General features: G+C 63.6%; 1 protein-coding gene across 2 annotated transcripts in view; it reads right to left on the minus strand.

The window, feature by feature from the left end:
- Nucleotides 1–922: 922 nt before the first annotated feature.
- Nucleotides 923–22,191, minus strand: part of KCNH2 (potassium voltage-gated channel subfamily H member 2) — a 33,561-nt gene continuing 12,292 nt past the window's right edge. Inside the window, exons 3-15 of one of the 2 annotated variants that reach the window (XM_065884341.1) lie at nt 15,473–15,637; nt 13,678–14,124; nt 12,874–13,085; nt 8,156–8,584; nt 7,254–7,641; nt 6,726–6,925; nt 5,976–6,228; nt 4,807–5,000; nt 4,455–4,554; nt 3,532–3,804; nt 3,257–3,455; nt 2,745–2,922; nt 923–1,497 (exon numbers count right to left, since the gene is read on the minus strand). In XM_065884341.1, the coding sequence (XP_065740413.1) occupies nt 1,369–1,497; nt 2,745–2,922; nt 3,257–3,455; nt 3,532–3,804; nt 4,455–4,554; nt 4,807–5,000; nt 5,976–6,228; nt 6,726–6,925; nt 7,254–7,641; nt 8,156–8,584; nt 12,874–13,085; nt 13,678–14,124; nt 15,473–15,637 (3,167 nt within the window). In that variant the 3' untranslated portion in view covers nt 923–1,368. Of the gene's footprint in view, nt 1,498–2,744; nt 2,923–3,256; nt 3,456–3,531; nt 3,805–4,454; nt 4,555–4,806; nt 5,001–5,975; nt 6,229–6,725; nt 6,926–7,253; nt 7,642–8,155; nt 8,585–11,039; nt 11,148–12,873; nt 13,086–13,677; nt 14,125–15,472; nt 15,638–22,191 lie in introns of those variants that run through there. The other variant, XM_065884342.1, reaches the window with a different exon arrangement.

The raw sequence follows: 22,191 nt of genomic DNA on the forward strand, positions 1-22,191 counted from the left end.
GATTACAGGACTAAGCGACCCTGGAGGCCTTGGGCCGCACTGTTGCCCATCGGCCCCTCCTGCTGGCTGGCAGCTGCCCTACCACGGCCACTGCACGGCAGCTCCTCTGAGAGGCTGGGTGTTCGCGCAAGACCAGAAGGGCACGTGCACACGGACGCACACGGCCACCGCCCTCCACTGGCCCCAGGACATCTGTTCTGACTTGCCCCTCCGATACTGGGAATGAGCCGCCTGAAACTTCCACCCTCTTCAGGCAGCTCCGCTGGTCGGGGATCACAGGTGACCAGGTGACGGAGGTGACAGAGGTGAGGCCCGTCTGGAGCCAGACACCAGGGGGTGGGGGCTCTGGTCAGGGTTGAGAAAACCAGCATGCCCAGAGTTGGTTTGCTGTGGGGGGTCAATTATATAGGATCCGCGTGAGTCTGAGTCAAGGTCAAGAGAAGGCCAAGTTGGGGGCTTGGCCAAATACAGCCCCAGGTTAAAGTCAGTACGGGCTGGGCTCACGAGCTGCGTGAGGGAAGAGTACAGCCGCCAGCAGTCAGCCTGGGGCCAGCTCTGGGGGTCAGTGTGCCACCCAGCAAGCCACCGTGACCCCGAGGGGCGGGACCCCAGGCCTGGCATCCCATTAGGACAACCTCTATATGTAAAAGAGTCCAGGTGGCTCTCTGCCGTCCTGAATCCAGGACCACATGGAAGCAGGGCCCTCCGGAGGCCAGAGGTCCTGGAGGTGACTTGTGTCAGCCCCGAGGGAGCACCCCGACTGCACAGACTCCACACCCAGACGTCGGAGCTGCCCCTGCAGGCCCTGTGCACACAGACAGATCGGCCTGGATTCCCTCAGAGAGGCCAGCGCACCGGACACTATGAACGAGAACATGGGGTACAGCGTGCTGATGGCTGCACCCACCCAGCACCCCTGGAGTCTCCTCACTCAGGATAATTATTTATTATTCATAGTCATCAGCATCTTCATGAATTATTCATATGATCCTTAATTATTATCCTTAACAATAAGAGCAGTAAATAGCAGAAAAGTCCTTGAGGTGCCTAAGGCCCAGGGCCGGGTGCCTCCGGCAGTTAGACCAGCTACTGCCCCCAGGGCAGTGAGGGGACCACAGACCCCCATCCACTGCCCGGCCCTGTCCCTGCCCCTCCCCGCCCCTGCCCCCACCCCCCCCCCCCCCCCCCCCCCCGCAACGGGGCCCAGGGGACCGCAGGAGGAGATGGTCCCAAGGGCTGGAGGAGGAGCTGTGCCTTCCTATTCCTCTCCCGTCAGCGGCCAGGGCCTCCCGGGCAGGGCCTCCACAGGAGGGGCCCAGGCAGCGCACTGAACCCTGGGTGAGCCATGTGTCCACACTGGGCAGCCCACTAACTTCCCGGGTCTGAGCCGTGTCTGTGCAGGGGCTGGGAGGTGAGGGCCCCCAGCTGGCCCGGCAGGGAGAGGCGTCGAGCAGGGCCGTCTTGGGGTAGCTCCTCGCACGCCATGAACTGGGAAACCTGCAAAGAAACCGGAGTGTGAGAAGCTAGAAGCCAAGGGGCAGGGGAGGGTCAGAGGATAGAGAGGGTCAGGAGACCCTGGTGACAGACAGAAGAGGCCTGGTGGGCACAGGAGAAGGGCCAAGGCAGACAGAGCACGACTCCCACCGGCTCTGGGAGGAACAACGCGCTCTGGGTGGGCAAGAGCCAGACCGGGCACCTGGGGGCCTCGGGAGCTTCTGCCTGACTCGGGGAGAGCCTGAGGCCACAGCCGCTCCCCTCCCCAGGGAACATGGCCGCTGGATTCAAACCCAATTCAGAATAAGGGGCCCTGAGCTGGCACAGAAGCTGTACAGAGAGAGAGAGACAGGGTTCTTTCCTCCAATCTAGAACTCAGGGACCTAGAAACAGAGGCAGGCGGGCGGGCCAGGGCTCGGAAGGCCAGGCAGAGTACCAGGGCAGGCAGGAGGGGCTTTGTGGGTGCTGACGAGTCTGCTGTGAGATCTCTGCGGAGGAGGCTGTGAAGGGAGACTGGCACATTGGCTGACGTGGGCCCTGGTGTCTGCAAACAGGAGCAGGCGGCAGATGGGAGGGGGGAGCAGATGCCAGAGGGAGGGGGGAGCAGATCCCAGGCCACCTCTCGTCGCCAGAGGAGCCCCATTCTTGAGACCCAGACACAGCTGTCCCGTCAGGAGGCCAGGAACACACGTGTCCACTTAGGAGAGGACAAAGGGCAACAGAGGCCCATCTCTGGCAGGAGGGGAGAGATGCGGGCCGGAAGTGCTACCCTGGGGCTTAGCCAGAGCCTTCAGGACAACCCCGCAAAGCACTGAGCACGAGAGTCAAGGGTTGGCAGCAGAACCTGACCCAGGGGGTATCAGTCGCAGCAGGGGCTTGGGACCCTATCCCAAGGGCACGCTGGCACCCAGCACCCGCCGCCAGGCCCCCGGCTCAACAGTCCCTCCACCCACAGCCATGACACAGGCACCCTGAGTAGATATGGCCATTCAGGTGACACTAGGGGAGCGAATGCCACGCGGCCTGCTGGCTTCCTTGGCCCAGCTGTCTGGGGGCTTAGTTGGGGGCTCTCCTGCTGTGCTCTGTGCTCGCAGCTCCTAGGGCAGCCCTCCTCCAGGAGTACAGCCTGGGAGGAGGGCAGGAACAGGGTGGGAGGCGGCTAGGGCCCCAGGCCAAGCAGAAAGGGCAGCAAAGCCAGTCTGGGGTGGGATCGGTGCAGAAGAGGCAGGGCTGGGGTGCTTGGAACTTACCTGAGAAAGCGAGTCCAGGGCGAGGGTGGGGAGGGGGCTGATGGGCAGCAGAGGGGAGGTGGAGGTGGGGCCGGGCCCCGGGGTGGTCACAGCACTGTAGGCAGGCGGTACCAGCGGCACCTGCCTCCGTAGCAGCTGCAGGACAGTGGCCATGTCTGCACTCAGCCGGGTCTCCAGCCTGGGGCGAGAAGGAGGAGGACGCCCTGGGTCTCAGGGAAGTGGAGACACCAGTGACCGCAACTTCAGGACCACCCTCTGGACAGCCAACTGGTCAACCCCAGGTCCACTCTTCATTCTAGGTGTGGCAGCCCCTGGCTCGGCTCTGAACGCAAGGAGAGGGTCAAGCTGCTGGACACGTGGACAGGCCTAGACAGAGCAGACACCCACTTCACCCTGCAACACTGCCCGAAACCCACAGACCACACTGCAGTGTGCCCATGCCCCACCCCTACTAGCCCGCGCCCCTGGACACACACAGCCGGGCCTAGGCTGATCCCAGGGACCACCCTCACCTGTTGAGCTGCCTCTGGAGGGCATCCAGCCTGCTCTCCACATCGCCCCGGGGCCGGCGGCCAGGGCTGGAAAGAGGGATGTTGAGGAGGCTGGGGGCGGGGGCGGGTGCGGGGGCGGGGCAGCGAGGCAGCTCCTGGTACTGGCGGCCCCGGCTGTCCCCCCAGAAGCTGAAGATGTTGGACACTCCTGAGAAGGCGCCTGGAGCCAGAGAGCTGGGTTGAGGCTGGGACAGAGGCCACGCCCCGCCCGCCTGCCCAGGGGGCCCTCGCCCTACCTGACAGTGGGTTACAAGTGTCGCTGCTCTTCTCTCCATCCTCAGTCAGGGGGTCCCCACCCGGCGGCTCTCCGGGGGGCCTGGGGCTGGAGAAGGGCACCAGGCGGAGGGGGCTGGAGCTGCGGCCTGGGCCCTCATCCTCACTGCTCTCAGGGCTGGAGGGGCCGCTGGACAGGCTCTCCCCCCACGGCCCCCCCTGCCGGCCCCGGCCACTCAGCCCTGCCCCCGCCCGGCTCGGCCCCAAGGCCGACACCTCCCCTGGCTGTTCCGGGTCTGTGGGAAACAGAGAAGGGGCCTCAGAGCAGGCAGGAGGCACAGAAGGGAGGGGAGGGGAGGGGAGGGGAGGGGAGGGGAGGGGAGGGGAGGGGAGGGGACTGGAGCAGGTCTGGGAGACGACCGTGGCTGGACGCCCTGGTTTGTCCCCAGTTGTTTCTTCTGCTCTCTTTCCCCCACTTTCAAGAGGACTGAGAACTCGAGGGCGGGACCAGGTCGTCTGTGGCCACTGGCTGCCCAAGCACGGGCGGTGGCACTGCTGGGAGGGGCTCTCTGGGACCCCGGGCCCTCGGCCCCCCGTGCTGGCCTCCTTGCCCTCCTTTGTCCTGTCTTTCCTCCCTTCATCAGTTCAAAGCAGTGCCCACCAGGACACCAGCCCTGCGAGGACCAAAGAAACTTAGGCACGGCCCTGCCTTGGAGGGTGGAAGAGGGCTTCCTGGAGGAGGCGACATTTCAAGTGGGCCTGAAAGGATGGGGTGATGGGGTGGGGGGCGGGACACTGAAGGTTGGACCGGAAGGTCTGTGTAGCCTGGGGGGAGCAGACCCGCCGGACCCCGCGCTCCGCCCTCAGCCCCGCCTCCTCTAGACCCCGCCCCCCACCCGCCTCCCGGCTCACCTGGACCCCGCCCCCTCCCCTCCCCCCGCCTCACCCCTGTCAGTGCGCCTGCGGAAGGACAGCTTGCGTTTGCGTTGCCGGTGGAAGCCGCCCTCCAGCTCCGCGCTGCCGGGAGAGCCGGGGATCATGTTGGTCTGGAACCGAGAACGGTGTCAGGGCCCTTCCGCGCCCACCCAGCCTGCCCGGTCCCGGCCAGACCCCCTCCCGAACAGAGAAGGTGGGGTTGGGGGTGTGAGCTCTGCCCCAGGACCGGGGCTGAGGCTGGGACGTTCACAACCTGGTCTGACCCCGATACCGTTTGACAGACAGAGAAACAAGCCCAGAGAGAAGGTCACACAGCGAAGGGGCAGCCACCCAGCATGCAGCCAGCCGCGCGGCCCACTCACATCCCGCAGGTTGAAGGTGATCTCCAGGCTGGACCAGAAGTGGTCAGAGAACTCTGGGTACATGTCCAGCACCTCCAGCAGGTCATCCCGGTGGATCTTGTGCAGGTCACAGTAGGTGAGGGCCCGCACGTCCCCGTTGGACTTCCCAGGGCGCGCATACAGGTTCAGAGGCTCTCCGAAGATGTCATTCTTCCCTGGAGGCCACCGAGAGGGGGGCTCAGCCCCTGGGGCAGCAGCAGAGGCAGCAGACACCTGACTTCCAGGCATCCTCACCCTGGCCGGGCCCCAGCCCCCAGGGCCAGGGAAGCATCAACCAGCCCATCCTCCCCCAGCTCGCAAAGGCAGGGCGTGTGGGCCAGCCAGCAGCTGCCCGTGGCCCTGGCTTCCTCCTTGGGTTCTAACTCCTCTGGTACCCCCCAAAGCCCACGTCCCAAACACCCTCCTGGCCAAACACTGCACCCCCATAAACAATGTTCTTCAAACTACAGATCAAACACAGTAGTGAATCAAGACCAGCATTCTGTTTACTGAAAGAACACAGGATAGCACAGCTTAGCACAGCATAGAACAGGAAACACCAGAAAGTAGTTAAGACGACTGTTGTTTGGCAAAACTTTGGCTCCAGTTGTGTTTGGGGGTGTTTGTGGCATAAGCGCGTGTTTATGCCGAACTGAGAAATAAAAAATCTATAAAGACCGCCCCCCGCCCCGTTGGCACATCTGCCCTGAGGTGTCCAGGGCCAAAGGAAGGACAGGCAGAGGGCAGGGAGTCCCAGTGCCCAGGTACACCTGCCCACGTACACAGGTAGGGCAGAGGGGGAGAGGGGCAGGACTCCCTTTGCTTTGGAGGCGAAGGCTCGGTTGTACTGCCTGAGGCTGCAAAACCTCCCTCCACTGCCTACCCTGGAGCATCTGGATTTGGTCCTGTCTTAAGGAACAAGAGTGTCACTGCCCGTGAGGAGACCCTGAAGGGAAGCAGAATCTGGAAAGCCCCAGAGTCCTTTCCACCGACCCCTTGGAAGGCCTGAGCTTGGGTGAGTTAAAGGAGCCCAAGGTCCCTGTGGGTGGTCCCGGGGCCACAGCCCCTAGGGCTGTGTCCTTAACGGGCTGGGTGGGACCCCTCCAGGCCTCGGCAGGCACTTCGGGCCCAGCTCCCGGTCCCTGCCGTACCCAGGATGGCCACGACAATGTCGCCCCGCAGGATCTCGATGGAGCCCCGGGAGATGAAGTAGAGGGCGGTGAGCAGGTCCCCAGCGTGCACCAGCGTGTCCCCTGGCGGCGCGTGCGTCGTCTTGAACTTCATGGCCAGGGCCCGCAGGCAGCCCTTGGTGGCCCCTCGGAAGGGCTTGCAGTGCTGCAGCAGCGAGCGATTCAGGTGCAGGCAGATGTCGGCCTGCAGGCACTCAGGGAAGCCCTTCAGCACCTGGAGGCAGGGGGCAGCTCAGCATGCCCTCTCCCGGGACCCCACTCCCAGCCCCACCCGGAGATCCAGTGGGGAGCACCAGGGCGTCCGGTATCGGGAGAAGGACCTGGGTGCCCACTCCAGCTCCACCCCTTCCACCCCTTCCAGCCGTGCACCCTTGGGGACGACGCCTCACTGCTCTAACCTCCACGTTCTAACGCGTGAGGCTCGGAGACCAGCTCCCGCCTGGGGCTGTCATAAGGATGAAACACGATCACCCAGAGCCTGGTCTAGCACCTGCCCCAAAGTGACCGCTCACCCAGTAAACGAGCTCCACGGGCAAAAGGAGGGTAACGTTCCTCTCAGGGTCCTGCCTGGCGCTAACCGGGACCCCCTGAACCGCGGAGGAGGGTGACTCTGGCGGTCTGAGACGTGCCCGCTACATCAGGAGGAGTCCCTACCATCACGCTGCTCCCTCCAGCCCACCATCAACCGGAGGCCAAGCCCAGTGGCCTCACCGCGTTCATGTCGATGCCATTGGTGTAGGACCAGGCGTGCTGGAAATACTCCTCGAGGCGCTGGCGCAGCGGGTTGGGGATCTGGTGGAAGCGGATGAACTCACGCACCCGGAGCATCTGCGTGTGGTAGCGGGCCGTGCCCGAGTACAGCCGCTGGATGATGGCCGACACGTTGCCGAAGATGCTGGCGTACATGAGGGCTGGGGGCGGGGTGAGTGGGGCCGTCAGCGTCTGAGGGACCCCGCCCGCCCCTGTACCGGGTCAGCAGCACACGCAGGCACGTCTCGTTGTAAGCACACACGCGAGATGCCGGAACACAAAAGCCCAGGCACACACACCCCTCGGCTCTGCCCCGCGCCTCTGCCCTGGTGTCCCAGCCCCAAACATGCCACGCGGAGGCCCCCGGGGTCTCTAAGGCCCAGGGCCCCGCTCTGGCTCCTCTAACACCCACCCTCTCCTCTGTCTCGGGCCCTTCCCAGACCCCGGGCCCCCGGCCAGCCCGCGCGCCTGACCCCGCGGCGCACTCACAGCCGATCAGCATCACGCAGATGGAGAAGATCTTCTCCGAGTTGGTGTTGGGCGAGACGTTGCCGAAGCCCACGCTGGTGAGGCTGCTGAAGGTGAAGTAGAGGGCGGTGACGTACTTGTCCTTGATGGAGGGGCCGCCCAGGCCGCTGCTGTTGTAGGGCTTGCCGATCTGATCGCCCAGGTTGTGGAGCCAGCCGATGCGGGAGTCCATGTGCGGCTGCTCCATGTTGCCGATGGCGTACCAGATGCAGGCCAGCCAGTGCGCGATGAGCGCAAAGGTACACATGAGCAGGAAAAGCACGGCCGCCCCGTACTCGGAGTAGCGGTCCAGCTTCCGTGCCACGCGCACCAGCCGCAGCAGCCGTGCCGTCTTCAGCAGCCCGATCAGCTATGGGGGTCGGCGGATATTCAGTGGGGGAGGGGGGCAAATGAGGAGTGGGGGCACTGCAGCTCTCGCGGGGCATCGGAGGTGAGACCCCCGGAGGAGCTCTCCCCGGAACCTCCTCAAAATAAAAGCGCCTCCCGCTCACCGGGCGCAGCACGGAGCCCATTCACCTTCGGGCCAGCTCTGTGACAAAGGGCTCGCGGTTCCCAGGGCCAGAATGAGGAAAGTGGGGCTCGGAAAGGTGCACCCACCCTCAGGTGCCCGGCCAGAGCTCCCACCAGCTTCCAGGGCACTTCCATGTGAATTAAAAGACAGTGGCCACTTTGGACACGGACACATTAGGAAAAGGTGAGCCCTCTGGACCGCTACAGCCGGGGAGTGGCTTATATGGAAAGGGGAGCAGGTGCGGGTTAGCTGGGGCTCTGCCACGCGTCTGCCGCCCTCCCTCTGTCTCCACCCACCCCTTCACCCCACCACCTGCTGCCCTCCCCTTGCCCCTGCCTCCTTGCCAACCCACCTCTTCAGAGCCAGAGCCGAAGATAAGCAAGTCAAAGGGGATGGCGGCCACCATGTCGATGAGGAACCAGCCCTTGAAGTAGTGCACGGCGATGCGGCCGGGGTGGCTGACCACCTCCTCGTTGGCGTTGACGTAGGTGGTGCGGAAGTTGATGAGGATGTCCACGATGAACATGATGTCCACGATGAGGTCCACCACAGCCAGCGGCTGGCAGGCATAGCCACAGTCGGGGGCCGGGGGACCCTCTTCCGTCTCCTTCAGCAGGAAGGCGGCCGAGTAGGGCGTGAAGACCGCCGTGTAGATGACCAGCAGCAGGATGAGCCAGTCCCACACGGCCTTGAAGGGGCTGTAGTGCAGGACGGTCCAGCGGTGAATGCGCGGCGCCTGCAGCTTATACTCCGGCAGTACGTCGGCCCCCAGGGACAGGACCTGAGCCGGCGGGGAAGGTGCAGGTGAGGGTATGATGTCCAGCCAGGGTCTGGGCAGGGAGGACAGAGCATGGGGCCCTCCAGGGTAGGAGCAGGTAGCATCTCTGCTGGGCCCTCCAGAGAAGAGGCCACGCAGAGTAAGCGGGGAAGCCCACCCTCAGACAAGCGGACACGGCCACTCACCAGAGTTCCTTCCCCACGTGGCACGGGACCTCCTGGCTGGCTGAGTCCAGGGCACCAAGCAGTAACACCCACAAGTACTGCTCCCCACCAGCAATACAGACCGATAACTATGGATATAACTCCCACCGTGAGATCTTACCCACACCCCCAAACACCACACACACACACGTCCCACATATACTACAGTCTCTGTCCAGGTAATGCTCCAAGGACTACAGCTTCCGGCCTGGGTGATGTAAATGGTGGTGGTCACTGCAGCTCCTTACAAGTCCCATTGCTGGTGGCCCAGGGACTGAGGGCCTAAATGTCCCTTCATGCCTCTGGCCCAAGGATACCAGCCACCCAGCCTCAGGCCCTTTGGCATCCCGGAAAGAGAGACCATGACACTCACTCCCCCTCCCTACTCACCCTGGCCCAGGGCAGCCATTCAGAAGTGACCACCCAGCCCCGCACCGGCTCACCTCCTGTCCTGCCCCTTCATCACCCAGGCAGAGGCAGGCTCGCCATCCAGACCAGGTGGCAGCAAGTCACACCACTCTTTCCCCCCAAGCCAAACTAAAAGAGCTGAGACCAGCTTTCTCGCGCTGTCCCAGGAGCCTCTGTCTGTCCCCCTGCGGCCTCCTCCTGCCCCTCAGAATCCCCAAACTCTCCCAGCCTGGCCCTGCCATCCCTGGGCAGCCAGACCCAAGGCCTCACCCGCCCCCTTGAGAGCCAAGGTTGCCGGCCCTGCGGGAGCAGTACTAGATGCCCGGGCCCCGCATCCTCAGGCCTCTGTGCTGGGCAGGGCCGTGGCGGGCGGAGCCGCAGACTCCCATTCGTATTCAAGCTGGGGACCCCCTGGAACCACCCTCACCAGATGGCCTGTGTGGCGGAAGTAACGGGGAGTTAAGATGGGCCGTAGTTAGGGGTTTGGCCACAGGGGCTCCAGACGCACAGGATGGGTGGGGCGGGCAGCCCCGCTCCTGCCCTGCCTTCAGTCCAAGCCCCTAGTTCCTTAAGGCAGGAAACACGGGCGGTGAACTTTCAGGGGTCAAGTGGGGACTGCAGAGGGCCCTCAGAGACAAGGAGGCAGAAGAAGGTTCCCAGATGGGGTTCCTCACCACACCTGAGAGGCCAGGCCCCCGGAGGCTGTGCTCAGCCACACCTGACAAATGGGATCCTGCCCCCTACCTGAGTCTGCCCACAGCAGGACCAGCACCGCCCAGGACACAAGCACATATGCCGGGGGCAAGGCCAGGGCACGAGGCCCGGCCCCGCAGACCTCCTCTTGTGGGGGCCGGCTTGGCTGCTCAGCTCTGCAACCACCAGCTCGCCACACGGCCTTGCCAGTATATAACCTCCCCTGTTACATAAGCTGTTGTCACACAGAATACTAAAACTCATTTAAGCCAAACCCCGGGTCCTCACCTGTGGCCGGGAAGAGTCCCCTCCCATACCTGTCCCCCAGCTAGGAGGGTCACAAGAGCCACGGCAGAGACTTTAGGTGCTGGTGGTGGCGACAGGGGTGGGATTCTCAGACCCAGACCCACCCGTGAGCCTTCCAACTCCCCGGGCCATCCTCCCTGGGCTGGCTTCTGGCTCTCTGCCAGAAGCCCCCCAGGGGCTGGAGACGTGGCTCCCAGGAGGTGCCTAGAGAGTCAGCAGCCTGGGGGACCACAGCGTAGCCACCAGCACCTCAGGCTGCCCCAGAAGAGGCGGACCGGGTGCCCGGCTCAGCCTGCCCTCACCACTCATCCAGTGGCCTCTGACCCCAGCCTCCTCGGGTCCCAGCCCCCCAACCTGGACCCCTGAAGCAGCCCACGCCTCCCTCGCCGGCCGCAGGGTCCACTCACAACACACAGAGTGCTGGAGGGGTGGAGCCCCTGCGCCTCTGTGCCAGGCCCGGCTGCTGCCCGCTGGCTGGGGAAGGTGGGGTGGGAGTGGGAGCCGTCCTCTCCTCCCCTGTCTCCCCGCCATCCTCTCCGCGCACCCACTTCGCTCCTGTTCCCCCTCTCCTCCTTTTGCGTTTCGAGCTAAAAGGCTGGGCCACGGAAGCCCAAGGAGAAGGGAAGCGCTGGCATGAAAAACACTGTCCACCTAGGCCCAGCGGGCCTGGCGAAGAGCAAGCAAGCCGGAGCCAGGAATGGGATGAGCGGGGCCACAATCCCAGGGCTCCCAAACCACCCTGCATCTCGGAAGCCCTCTCCGGGCCTGGAGCCAGAGCCCTCTGGGCCGCATCCATCTCGGTGCCCCCGCCCCGGAGGGAGGGGGAGGGGCTGGGGGGGGTCACCTACCTCCTGGGCCACCAGGCTGGAGATGCGCACGGCCCGCCTCACCCGGCCTTTCTGGGCCCTGGGCTGCAGAGCCCCTGTCCTGCTCGCCTTCCCCGCTGGGGCCGCCATGGAGGACTTGGCTCCCCCCAGCTTGCCTGCCCGGGGCCCAAGGGCCCAGCCAGCGCCTCACCTGCACCTCAACGGCAGCCTCAGCCCAGGCTGCGCCCCAGCCGCTGGCGGCCTGGCTCCCAGGGCAGCCTCTGGCACGAAGCCAGGGTCACTGGGGCTGGGGTCACCCTGGCAGTGAGCGCGGAGACCAGCCCGCCTGGCTCAGGCCGCCCATGGTCCCCTGGTGCCGGCCCCGCTGCCAGGGTGCTGCGCTCTGCCCGCTGCCGGCCCAGCAGCAGCAGGGCACCGCGGTAGGAACCTCGGCTCCTCCAGCCGGCCCCTCCTCCTCCCAGGTCCCCACCCCCGCCCCGCCGGCACCGGGCTCCCGCGCCCCGCCCGCCGGCCGGAGGCCCCCTCCCCCGCGGCCCGCTCCGGGCTCCCGCCGCAGCCACTCCCGCGGCCCGTGCCCTTCCCCCCCCCCCCCCCCCCCCCCGCCCCCGGCAGCCCGGCCTGTCACCGCAGATTAATGGTCTCCCCGACACCCCCGCCCCGCCGGTCCAGTGCCCAGCCAGCCAGAGTCAGACAGACACCCAGAGATGGAGCGACCGGCCGGCCACCAAAGAGCCAGGAGCACAGGCTCACGCTGGCGCGCACAGACCACAACACGACAGCACACGCTGTGGGCACAGGGGCAGAGCAGCCGGCAGGGCTCCAGGTGAGGACGAGAGAGGCAGAGGTGGGAGGGGGTGAGGCCGAGGCAGCCAGATATGGGGCCTAGGGTGGGGGGAACGTTCTGGAGTCAAGGCCAAGGGGCCGGAGACCTGGCAGGGACCCAGAGAGCCAAGGCGGCAGCGGAGCGGGGCCAGGAGGAGGGCTGAGGAGGCTCAGGGCAGCGCGCGGACAGCTCCCTCACTCGGGCGGCTCAGGGAGCCCGAAGGAGCTGGAGGGGGTGGTGGGACTGAGGCGAGCCAGGTGTGGCCCGGGAGCCCCCTCCGTCCCTGGCTTCTCAGTCCTGACCTTCCCCCACCCCACCCCCAGGCCAGGACGGGAAGGAGCTGGGATGGACTGGGCAGTGGGGGTGGCTTGCTGCCAAGAGGGGGCAGGAAACCAGGCTGGCCCTGCCACTGGGCAGTGTTGGGCAGTGCCCCCCCCCCCGGGCTGGCAATCTTCTCTGGTCTGGAATTCGGGGACTTGACCCCTCTTGTATCTGTGCGCCCAACTCCATACCCTCCCCTCCCGACTTGGGAAGGAAAACTCTCCTCTCCCATGGTCTGGGGACAGGGGTGGGCACCGCTAGGCCACCCTGGCCCTAGCACCGGGTTCCCACCCTCTGCCTGGCTCATCACATTGGCCTAGAAGAATCAGGACCCCCAACCTTGACCTCTGTGGCCCCTTCTAACGTGAAACTTCCCGTTGGTTTGCCCCCAGGACTCTGTTGTGCCCCGTGGCCACCTTCTCCCACCCACCTTCACCCTGCCAGGTGCCCGGCCTCAACTGCCCTGTCCTCCCTGAGCCCCATCCACCTGTCCTCTGTATCTGCCCACCCCCTCCAGTCTCCCTTGCTCCAGGATCTCTCTCGTCCCAGCTCTGAAACGCCACCCTCACCCCCAGCCGGCACGTCCGCCACCTTCAGGAGGCCCTCGCTGACTGCACCCCTCCACCCCCCCTTTTGACCACAGTCCACTCCCACTCCACTCCCTCCAAGCTCCTCCCACGTGAGCGGAGAGCCAGCGAGCTGGACACCTACCTGGGTGACCTTCTCAGTGACATTATGGGTCCGCTCCTTTATCTTGGGGGCTATGATCTCCCGGTCGCTGGTGGGCGAAGCCAGGAAGGGGTCGCCCTTGAGGTCCACAAAGTTGAGGGTGATTTGGGGAATCTTGCTAATGGTGCGGTAGCGCACGAGGTCCGAATCTGATGTGGAGTTAAGCAGGCCGCTGCGCAGGGGGTGCATGGCCCCTGGGGTGGAGGGGAAAGGGGGTCAGGGTGGCAGGCAGGCAGGGGCAAAGGCCGTCAGGTCGACGACACAGAGCTGAGGTGGAGACGGGCCCTGCAGGAGCCAGGCCGTGGGGTTCACTGAGGCCAGCTCAGGAAACAGGAGTGGAGTCCCTGAGAAACAAGTGAGGGCAGAACCCTCCCCACCGTAAGGAAGCACGCCTGATGCAGCTATGAGATGACGAAGGGGAAAGAGCCTCCATACGGGTCTGTTCAGCAGGCACTGGGAGCCTGCCAGAGGCCCAGGTGGTGGCAGGGACCCAGATGCCTCTCCCGCCTTCCCGACTCCCGTGGGCATCCCCGCTCCAGGCCAGCCTGGGAGAGCCAGCTCCTCCGGGCCAGCACCTGCTCTGAGAGTGGAAGAATGCAACGGGATGAATGCACGTTTAATGGAATAAAAGGCTACTTAATGGGATTAAGTAAGCGCTTAATAGGATTTCCATCTCCCAGGCACACAGGACAGGGCGGAGAGGGAGGAAGCTGAGGGCCTGGAATGGACAGCCCGCGGGTGAGGACGCAGCCGGGCAGTTCCTGCAGGGGTGGGGCCGACCCTCACCGGTGCTGGCGTGGCGCGGCGGCGGCGGGGGCAGCGCCCCAGCGCGCATGGCCTCGATGTCGTCGGCCGAGGAGGCGCGGCGCACGCTGGCGCAGCTCTCTCGGGAGCGCGTCCGGGCCAGGCTGCAGCTGGAGCCCGAGGCGTCAGGGTTGAGGCTGTGCGCCCGGGGCGACGGGTGCGGGCCGGGCGCGCAGGCGGGCGGCGAGCCCGGGCCCACCAGAGCGCGCCGCTCCTCCACCGGCCCGAGCCCCGCCACGTGGTTGTCCATGGCCGTCACCTCGTCCAGGGCCAGCGACTCGCTGCTGGGCGCCGCGGGCGTCAGGTCCATGTCCACCACCACGGCCCCCGGGGCACCGGCGCCGCCTGCGCTACCCGGCCGCACCGACGAATCCCGGGCGGTCAAGGCCAGCAGCGCGGGCAGCTTCAAGCGGAAGGTCTTGGCGCGGCCTGCGTGGAGAGGGGAGGTGCGTGGCGCCAGCAGCCCGGGAGAGGGCCAGGCCTAGCAGCTGGAGCCCAGTCACCAAGGGGAGGAAGGAGGGAAAGTGGGAGCCCCGAGAGCCGCCGGCACCCCTCCGCCCCTACTCCTACTGCACAGAACTCAAGTCTCCAGAAAAAGTCTAGAATGCAGTCGTATCTAAGACTCCGCCAATAATAAACCACCATTTCTTGAGCCTCACATCACCGGTAGTCTCTACATACACCACCGTGGCTCTCACAACTGCACCCATTGGGTATCATTACCTCCATTTCAGACTTGAGGAAATTTAGGCGTCAGCGAGTTATGTGATTTGCTGGAGGTCACACAGTAAACGGCAGGGCCTGCATCCAAATGGAGGAGTGATGCCACGGGTTCCGGCCGTACCCTGCCACCTTTGAGGTGGCACCCATGGAACAGGTGGGGCCAGTGTTACTAATGCTGCCACTTTAGAGCTTGAGAAACTAAGAGGTGGTTTCTTTCGCCATGACTCTGAGGGAACATTTAAAATTAAACCCAAATGGGGCTTCCCTGGTGGCGCAGTGGTTGAGAGTCCTCCTGCCGACGCAGGGGACACGGGTTCGTGCCCCGGTCCGGGAAGATCCCACGTGCCGCGGAGCGGTTGGGCCCGTGAGCCATGGCCGCTGAGCCTGTGCATCCGGAGCCTGTGCTCCGCAACGGGAGAGGCCACAAAAGTGAGAGGCCCACGTACAGCCAAAAAAAAAAAAAAAAAAAAAAATTAAACCCAAAAAGGCCACGCAGGGGGAGGAAGAGGTGTCTGAGCCTTTGAGTCATGGGGGGATGAGGTGAGGCCTCCACGCCTCCAGCCACAGGGAGGAGTCCCCTCACATCCTCTTCTCAAGTAGCCAAGGCCACGGCAGGGAGCTGACCCGTCCGGGAACAAGGACCAGAGAGAGAAACTTCACAGAGTTGAGTCCATGAGAGACGGAGCCTCCTCATGAGCAGAAGGGGCTGCCCCGAAGTGGCCAGGGCCATCTGGGAAGGGTGAATCCCCCGTCCCTGGGGCTGGAGAGAGGATCACTCCCAGGGGATGCTGTGGTGGGACCCCAAGCGGGTAAGGCTATGAAACCAGCCATGCTCCTGCCCCAGGGACCTGTGAATCTGGGCTCAGTCACTCCACCGCATCTGTCCATGCTGAGCTGGAGGGGACCGGCCGTGTCCTCCATGTTCTCTCCCCCATCCCTGAAGGGATCCCCTCCGCATCCCTTCCTGCAGAGCACTGCCCTCGGGCGGCCTCACGGCCCCAGGGAAGGGAAACCGTGTATTCCTGCGCCAGCCCAAGAACACAGCTGCACTTACCGGGGGCCAGCCAGCTGGTGGGAGGGGCATGGTGATTGGTGTCACGGTCTGGGGACCCCACCATGTCCTTCTCCATCACCACCTCAAAGTTAAGGATGAACATGATGACAGCCCCATCTTCGTTCTTCACGGGCACCACATCCACCAGGCACGGGAAGCAGCTCCCTGCAGAGCGGAGACACGGCCACTGTGCTACCAGGCGGGACGGGCCCCCGGACCCTGAAGGGGCCTGTCCACTTCTGCCTCCCCCACGGCTCCCACACACAGTCCTGCCCCTTCTCGCCATTGCCTCCTGCCCCACCCCCTCCTCCTGCCACCTGCCGGCCAGAGCTGCTTCCCCAATCTGGCCGCTCCAGCTTTCCGCTTTCAAAGCTCTCCCTTTCCCTCTCTGCTTGCCTTGGTTGTCCAGCCCTCTCTCCCGACGTGCGTTCTCCCCACACTGCCTTCTGCTCCTTTCTTCCTGGGTTGTTTCACCTTTTTCCCTATCCTCTCGCACTCTGTCTTTGCTTTTCCTCATGCAAGGCAGTGAAGCCTGGAGGTTAAGCCCACAGACTTTAAGCCCAGGATCTCAGGGTTCAGATCCCAGCTCTGCTGCCTTGTCATTGATGCATTTTTCTTACGTTTTTAACCTCCCTGTGCCTCATTTTCCTCATCTATAAAATGGGAACGATGATAATTCGTTCCTCGTGAGTTGTAAAGATTAAATAAGTCAACACGTGCCAGCTACCTAGGGCAGTGCCTGGCGTGTGCCGAACACTAGAGACAGGTTAGCCATCACCCTCTGTCTCTGTCTGTCTTTGCTCCTCTTCGTTCGTACCCAACTGTTGTGTCATCCACAAGAAGATAAGTTCAGAAGTTGAGAGCAAGAGCTTCAAAACCTTTACAGCAATTGGGCATTGCCACAATACCCAAGCATGTGATTTTTTGTATTTCACACAAGTATTGGTCTGTGACACGTTAGAAACAAAACTGATCCTTCACCAGAGTTGAGAGGCGCTGCTTCTAGATCTTTCACCTGTCTCTTGTCTTTTTCTCTGTTCTTGATTTTTTTTTCCCTCCCAATGTCTCTCTCTGGCCACCAGGCCCCCTATTCCAGCTGCTGTCAGTTCACCAGGCCAATGTACCTGTTCCGCCTCTGCCTTTGACCAGCGCACGGCCCCCACACCCTCCTCTCTGCTGATTTCTGAAAGAGACCCTGGTGTGCTCTCAGGCTCTGCCTAAGGCCCAGCTCAGAACCCCCGCCTCCAGGAAGCCCTCCTTGATGCAACAAGAAGGCGCATTAACATTCTGTTCCTCCATGGACCTGATGGGGACCAAGCATGTTCCTCATCTTCTCTTCCCAGGGCAGAGACTTCTTTCCTGGTGTTCATCTGTCTTCTCTGAACTGCCGGGTCCTAACTCACCAGCGTCTGTGTCCCCTCTGAAGGGCCTAGCACCCAGAACAACGCACCAGGGAGCAGGCGCTGGCCAGTGGTGTTGGTGATGGGGTGGGGCTAACGGCGGTGGAGGAGTCAAGGATCAGGGCTGGTGGAGAGGACATGGCTGGGGTGAACTGAGTCAAGGCCAACCAGCTGGAGGGACCGACGGCCAATGAGCCCTGTGGGCCAGCCCTGGGAAGTGCAGCCGCAGCTCCTCCACAGACCTGAGAAGGCCAGGCGTAAAGGGCCTGATTCCTAGGAGATGCTGGCCGGGCTCCGGGGCGATTGCTATAGGGACAGGGCCGAGAGGGAGCGGCAGGGGAGCAATTCTAACTGCTGTGGGATTAATCTGGTGGAAGGAGATCCTCTGAAACCAAAGGAAACAGGATGGCACTGGGGTGAGGGGAGCTGGGCCAAGGCAGGGGCTGGCCAAGAATTCTCTGCCCTACCCCAAAGCCCTTCCACTCACCGCGTCCCAGGCCCTCATGGCTTGGCCCACGGGACCTGAGCTGGGGGTCTCTTTCAGGGTCTCTTTCCAGTAGCTGCTCCTGTCCCCTGACCTCCAGCCTCTGACATGGCCCGGCTGAAGCACTGCCGTGGTGTTGGGAGCTGCAGGAGGCCGGGCCCAGCTGGAGACCGTCTGGCACCTAGACAGCCCGCCTAGAGTTTATGCCCTAATATGGTGATGGCCGGCAGCAGCCTGAACAGGGACCGGCCCTCATAGGGACTAAGGAGAGGCCAGAGACCAGGAAACCGTAGCCCTGGAGACCCCCCCCAACACCCACCCCCTGGGAGCCCAGCGATCCAGGCCCCTGGTCTTGGTTCCTCGCTGGGAAACTCGTCTCACCTAAGTCCAGAGTCTGGAACCCTGATGAGCCCCACCCTGCAGGATGGCCTGGGGATCCTGCCCCCAGGGCACAGCCTCAGCATTCTGAACTTGAGGCCTCAACACCCCATGCCCACTTCAGTTCCAGCTTCTCAGCAAGAGAGGCCAGACCTGCATTCTGCAGCCTGGACAGTCCAGGACCCTGACATCGCAAATTGTGCCCCCCTTCACGCCAGGCCGCAGAAACTCCAGATATAAGCCCCCTTACAGCACAGGCCCACTCCCGGCCCTTGGACACAGACACACACTCACACACGGAGCCCCCTTGGTCCTCTCCCTTTTGTCGACATTCAAGGAATTTTCCCTTTCAAATAACCCTGTAAAAGCCCTTGTTATTCCGAAAATGTGAACTGGAGCCCTGCCTGATGGCTGGGGGGAGGCGGGGTGTTAGGCTCCAGCTACTATTTTCGAGGGGCCACGGAAGGAAGGAAAACGGGTAGCCCCAGGTCAGCCAGGGCTCCGAGAGGCTCTGCCTCCCGCCCATCCTGCCTGGCTGGCTGGGTCTTCCATGAGCTGCCGTATCACCCACCCCTAGCTCTTCAGCCAGACCTGCCAGGGGACGCCATCCCATCACTGGCTGGAATTCTGGCGGCGGGGGGGGGGGGGGGTGGTCCCTGAGGGCAGCTGGAGGTCAGCAGGCCAGGGGTGGGGCACAGGGACAGCCAGAACTGAGCAGAGGCACATGGCGGCCTGCAGGCGGCGGGGCTGTGACCTTCACACAACTTCTCAGCAGAGAAGAAATGTTCAGAGTCAGTGTCTGGGCCGCCTCCCCGGAGCCCTGGGCTGGCACCGCACGCCGGGACCAGTGCCTCGCCCCCCATGAGCCCTGCTCCTACGTACCCCAGACCCCGCTCATCCCTCTGTTCCTCTCCTGCCTCCGCCCCGCCCCACCCCCCCAGAGCAGCTCCGCGGAGCAGAGGCTGACTTGAGCCCAGAGCTGGTGGAGGCTGCAGTTCCGCCGAGAGCCGCTCTGTGGCAGGAGCGGCCCGCGCTCCCGAGACAGCCGGAGTCTGGAGCGCCCGGGGAAGGAGGGAACGGGGAGCGGAGGGCCCCTGCCCTGCCCGCAGAACGGCTGAGGGGCTCCCGGGCGCGAAAGGGCGGGCCACAGGCTATGGAGTTAAGTGGCCTTCGCTCATTGCATCAGAATGACTTTGGGCGAGTCACCTGCCCCCCTCCGGCCCCGGGGAGCTCATCCGCAAAATACAGGACGATGAGCATGCCCCACTGGGCTGGAGGGATGAATGACAGGACACCGTGAAGCGGGAGGGCCCAAGGGAGGTTTTTTTGTTTGTTTTTGCTTCTGTTTATTCGCGGGTTTTGTTTTTTTTTTTTTTTTTTGCCACGCTGCGCAGCTTTCTGGATCTTAGTTTCCCCGACCAGGGACTGAACCTGCGCTCCCTGCGATGGAAGCGCGGAGTCTTAACCACTGGACCGCCAGGGAAGTCCCCCAAGGGACATCTTGGTAACTGGAGAAGGAGGAGAGGGAGAGGGCCCTTGGGCCAGCCTGGCTCACGTGGCTGGTGCTGAAGAACACCCGACTCACACCACCCCCACCCGCCGACCCCAGCCCCAGCTGAAGACATCCGGGCACCCAGCCTCGGCCTGCCTCCTGGGCTTGGGGCACCCTGGGCCCTGTGAGAATGAAGACCGGGAGAGGAGAGGTAGTCATGGATTGACAGCCTCACACAAGGACAGGCTCCTCTGCGCCTGAGATCCTAAAGGCCGCAGAGGTCATGCAGTTCACCACAGGCCACTGAGGAAGGGTCAGGGGGGCAGTGGGAGGGCCCCAGGGGACCAGGTCTGGCTACCTTCCAGGTGCAGCAGGTCCAGTTCCTCCTGACCCCGGGGAAGGGAGCCATCTTCATCAGAACGCAACACTGGCTTGCTTTCACCTGGTGCCAACCCACACCCAACAGTGCACCTGGGGCACCGTCCCTGCCCTGCATCCCAACCCATCCAGGGGCCCCACCCACAGTCCCAAAACCAACTGCCCACCTCTGGGAGCCCCTGGCTGGTCTCCAGGCAGGAGCCACCGTCGGCTTTCGCGGGGGCAGGCCTTATCTCTTGGGGCAGCACCAGGCAGGTGGGGAAAGGGAGGCCTGCGGGTGACCTGAGTGTCCTTGGACAAGCTCCCCAGGTCAGAATCTCTAGTGGCTCGTCTGCATACTAGGTATCATCAAGCTCCTTTGCAGGTGGCTCTTAATCCCCCTGGAGTATTCACTGAGCACACGCGCGTGAAGCGTTCAGGGCCTCGTGAACAAGACAGGCGTGGCACCCACCCTCACTGAGCCGGGGAGTCAACAGGACCCCCAGTTTGGAGTCCGGGATGAGTTGGCAGAGAGAGGGGTCCTGGGGAGCTGAGCCGAGCTGATCTGCCCCGACCCTCAGGAGACCTGGGCAATCGCTGTGTGACTGTGGGCAGGTCAGCCACCTCTCTGAGCTTCAGACTCCCTGTGGGTACTGCAGGGACAAGTGACTCGTACTCTGGGTGCCAGATGAGATGATAGATGGCCTTGTGGAAACATTCAGAGCTGTAACGAGGCAGGGTGCCGGGTCCTTGCAGGGAAGGTGACCTCGGGGAAGCAGCCATCCTCGCCCCGGTCGCTGTCCTGCCCTGCTGGGGCAGGAGGCTGGGGCTCCAGTCGGCCTGTCCGCCCCCAGGCAGAGGCTGTCTCCGACTGCGGCGGCGGCGGCCCAGGGCTGTGCAGTGTCAGGATATATTTAGCCTGGTGGCGGCGACAGGAAGATGCGGCAGGAGCTGCTCCTGGCCAGGGGCCACCGTGTCGCTAACGTCGCGCTCTCGGGCAGTGGGGGCCTAAGGAAGGCCAGGGACACTACAGGCCCAGGGGACAGAGCGGGGGAGCCTGAGAGGCCAGCCAGTGAATGAGTGTGCACGTGTGTGTTCGTGTGTGTGTCAGTGTGTGAGGGAGAAAGAGAGGCCAATCCCATCCCCATGGCTCCAGGAGCTGAGTGGGACAGACTTCCCCAGGAATACTCACTTCAGGGCTGGGGCTGGGGAGCCACGATCCAGACCCCAACTCACACAGAAGGAGCATCTCCGGACAGACCCTCCACTAGCCCTCCAGCCTAACACCTTCCCAGAGATCTATAGGGCCATACGGAGGGCCCCAGGGCCTCTGTGGGTCATCCAGGCGCCCGCCCAAACCCATTACATGTGGCCTGTCTGTGCTACCTTTCCCAGGGGCCACTGTGATGGCCTCAGGAGAAGAGCTCTTTCTAGAAAAGCTCTGGGGCTCAGCCCTACTCGACCTCCTTCGGGGCTGCAGCCTCACAGTCTGTACACTGGGAGTCACAGCCCTGCCCTGTTCCGAAGAAGCCCCGGGAAGGTGAAACGAGGCCATGTTTATTCGGGGAAAGCCTCTCTTACGGCACCGTCGCACTCCCTACCTCCCTGAGGCCGCCACACTTAGCCTCCCATCCCCGGACACGCAGGCTGGCCCCAGTGCCCCCTCCAGCGCACCCCAGCTTCACAGGCCCTCCCACTCCCCACAGCCCCACCCCGCTTCTCTCCAACTCCTCCCGTCCCTCTAGGCCCCCGAAGGACCCCCTCTACAAAGATTTTCTTGGCAGCTCCATCTGGCCACAGGGATGTCTCTCACTGAAAACTCCTCCAACACTGTGCTCCTAGTGAGAGAGGTAACTGTACACTGGCTTCTGAGGGAGCTTCCTCCCTCTGCCCGGAGCCAGCGCTGGGCTGGCTTCACGGGACAAACTGGGTGAACAGGTGTCCAGTCGATCATGGACTGGGGCAGGGACCTGCCCGGATGGCGGATGGGGACAGGGTCATCTCCCCACGCTTTAAGCTCCATTTCAGATCCAGGGGCGCTGACTGACTACCCTTTCAGGACAGGACTGGCCCATTTCAAACCCACCCTGAGTCTGGACAGCAGTCAGAACCCTCAGAGGAACGACGTGGCGTCTTCTGCTGAAGCACTGTTCAGTCCAGTCAACGGCACGGAACACGGAGGCTGACGGCCCGGGAATCCGGGCAAGGGGGCTGGGGCATCTCTGAGCCTCAGACCCCTACCAGCCCTCTTCTCTGTGACCCTCACACAGCCAGCCACGGGCAGCAAGGGCACAAAGGGCCGAGGTCCGCTAGGGGACAGTGGGGGTCCCTGCCCTCCTCCAGGGCCCCGCAAGCTTCTGGAGTGCCGCTCCCACCTTGGCTCCCGGCGTACCCCAGAGGGCCTGTCCCATCGGTCACCCAGTCGGCCGCAGCTTCTCAATCATTAATCCGAAACTTGCAATCCCTCCCTGACTCACCCACCTCACAGGACTCCAGCAAATAAATACAAGTGCATGTGAAAGCCTGCTGAAAAGGCAGATGGAACGTTCCAACATCAACGCATATGGCAATGACCCAAACATACGCAGAGAAAACCAGCATTGTTCGC

Source organism: Phocoena phocoena, chromosome 9, assembly GCF_963924675.1.
Source record: "Phocoena phocoena chromosome 9, mPhoPho1.1, whole genome shotgun sequence".
Taxonomy (NCBI): domain Eukaryota; kingdom Metazoa; phylum Chordata; class Mammalia; order Artiodactyla; family Phocoenidae; genus Phocoena; species Phocoena phocoena.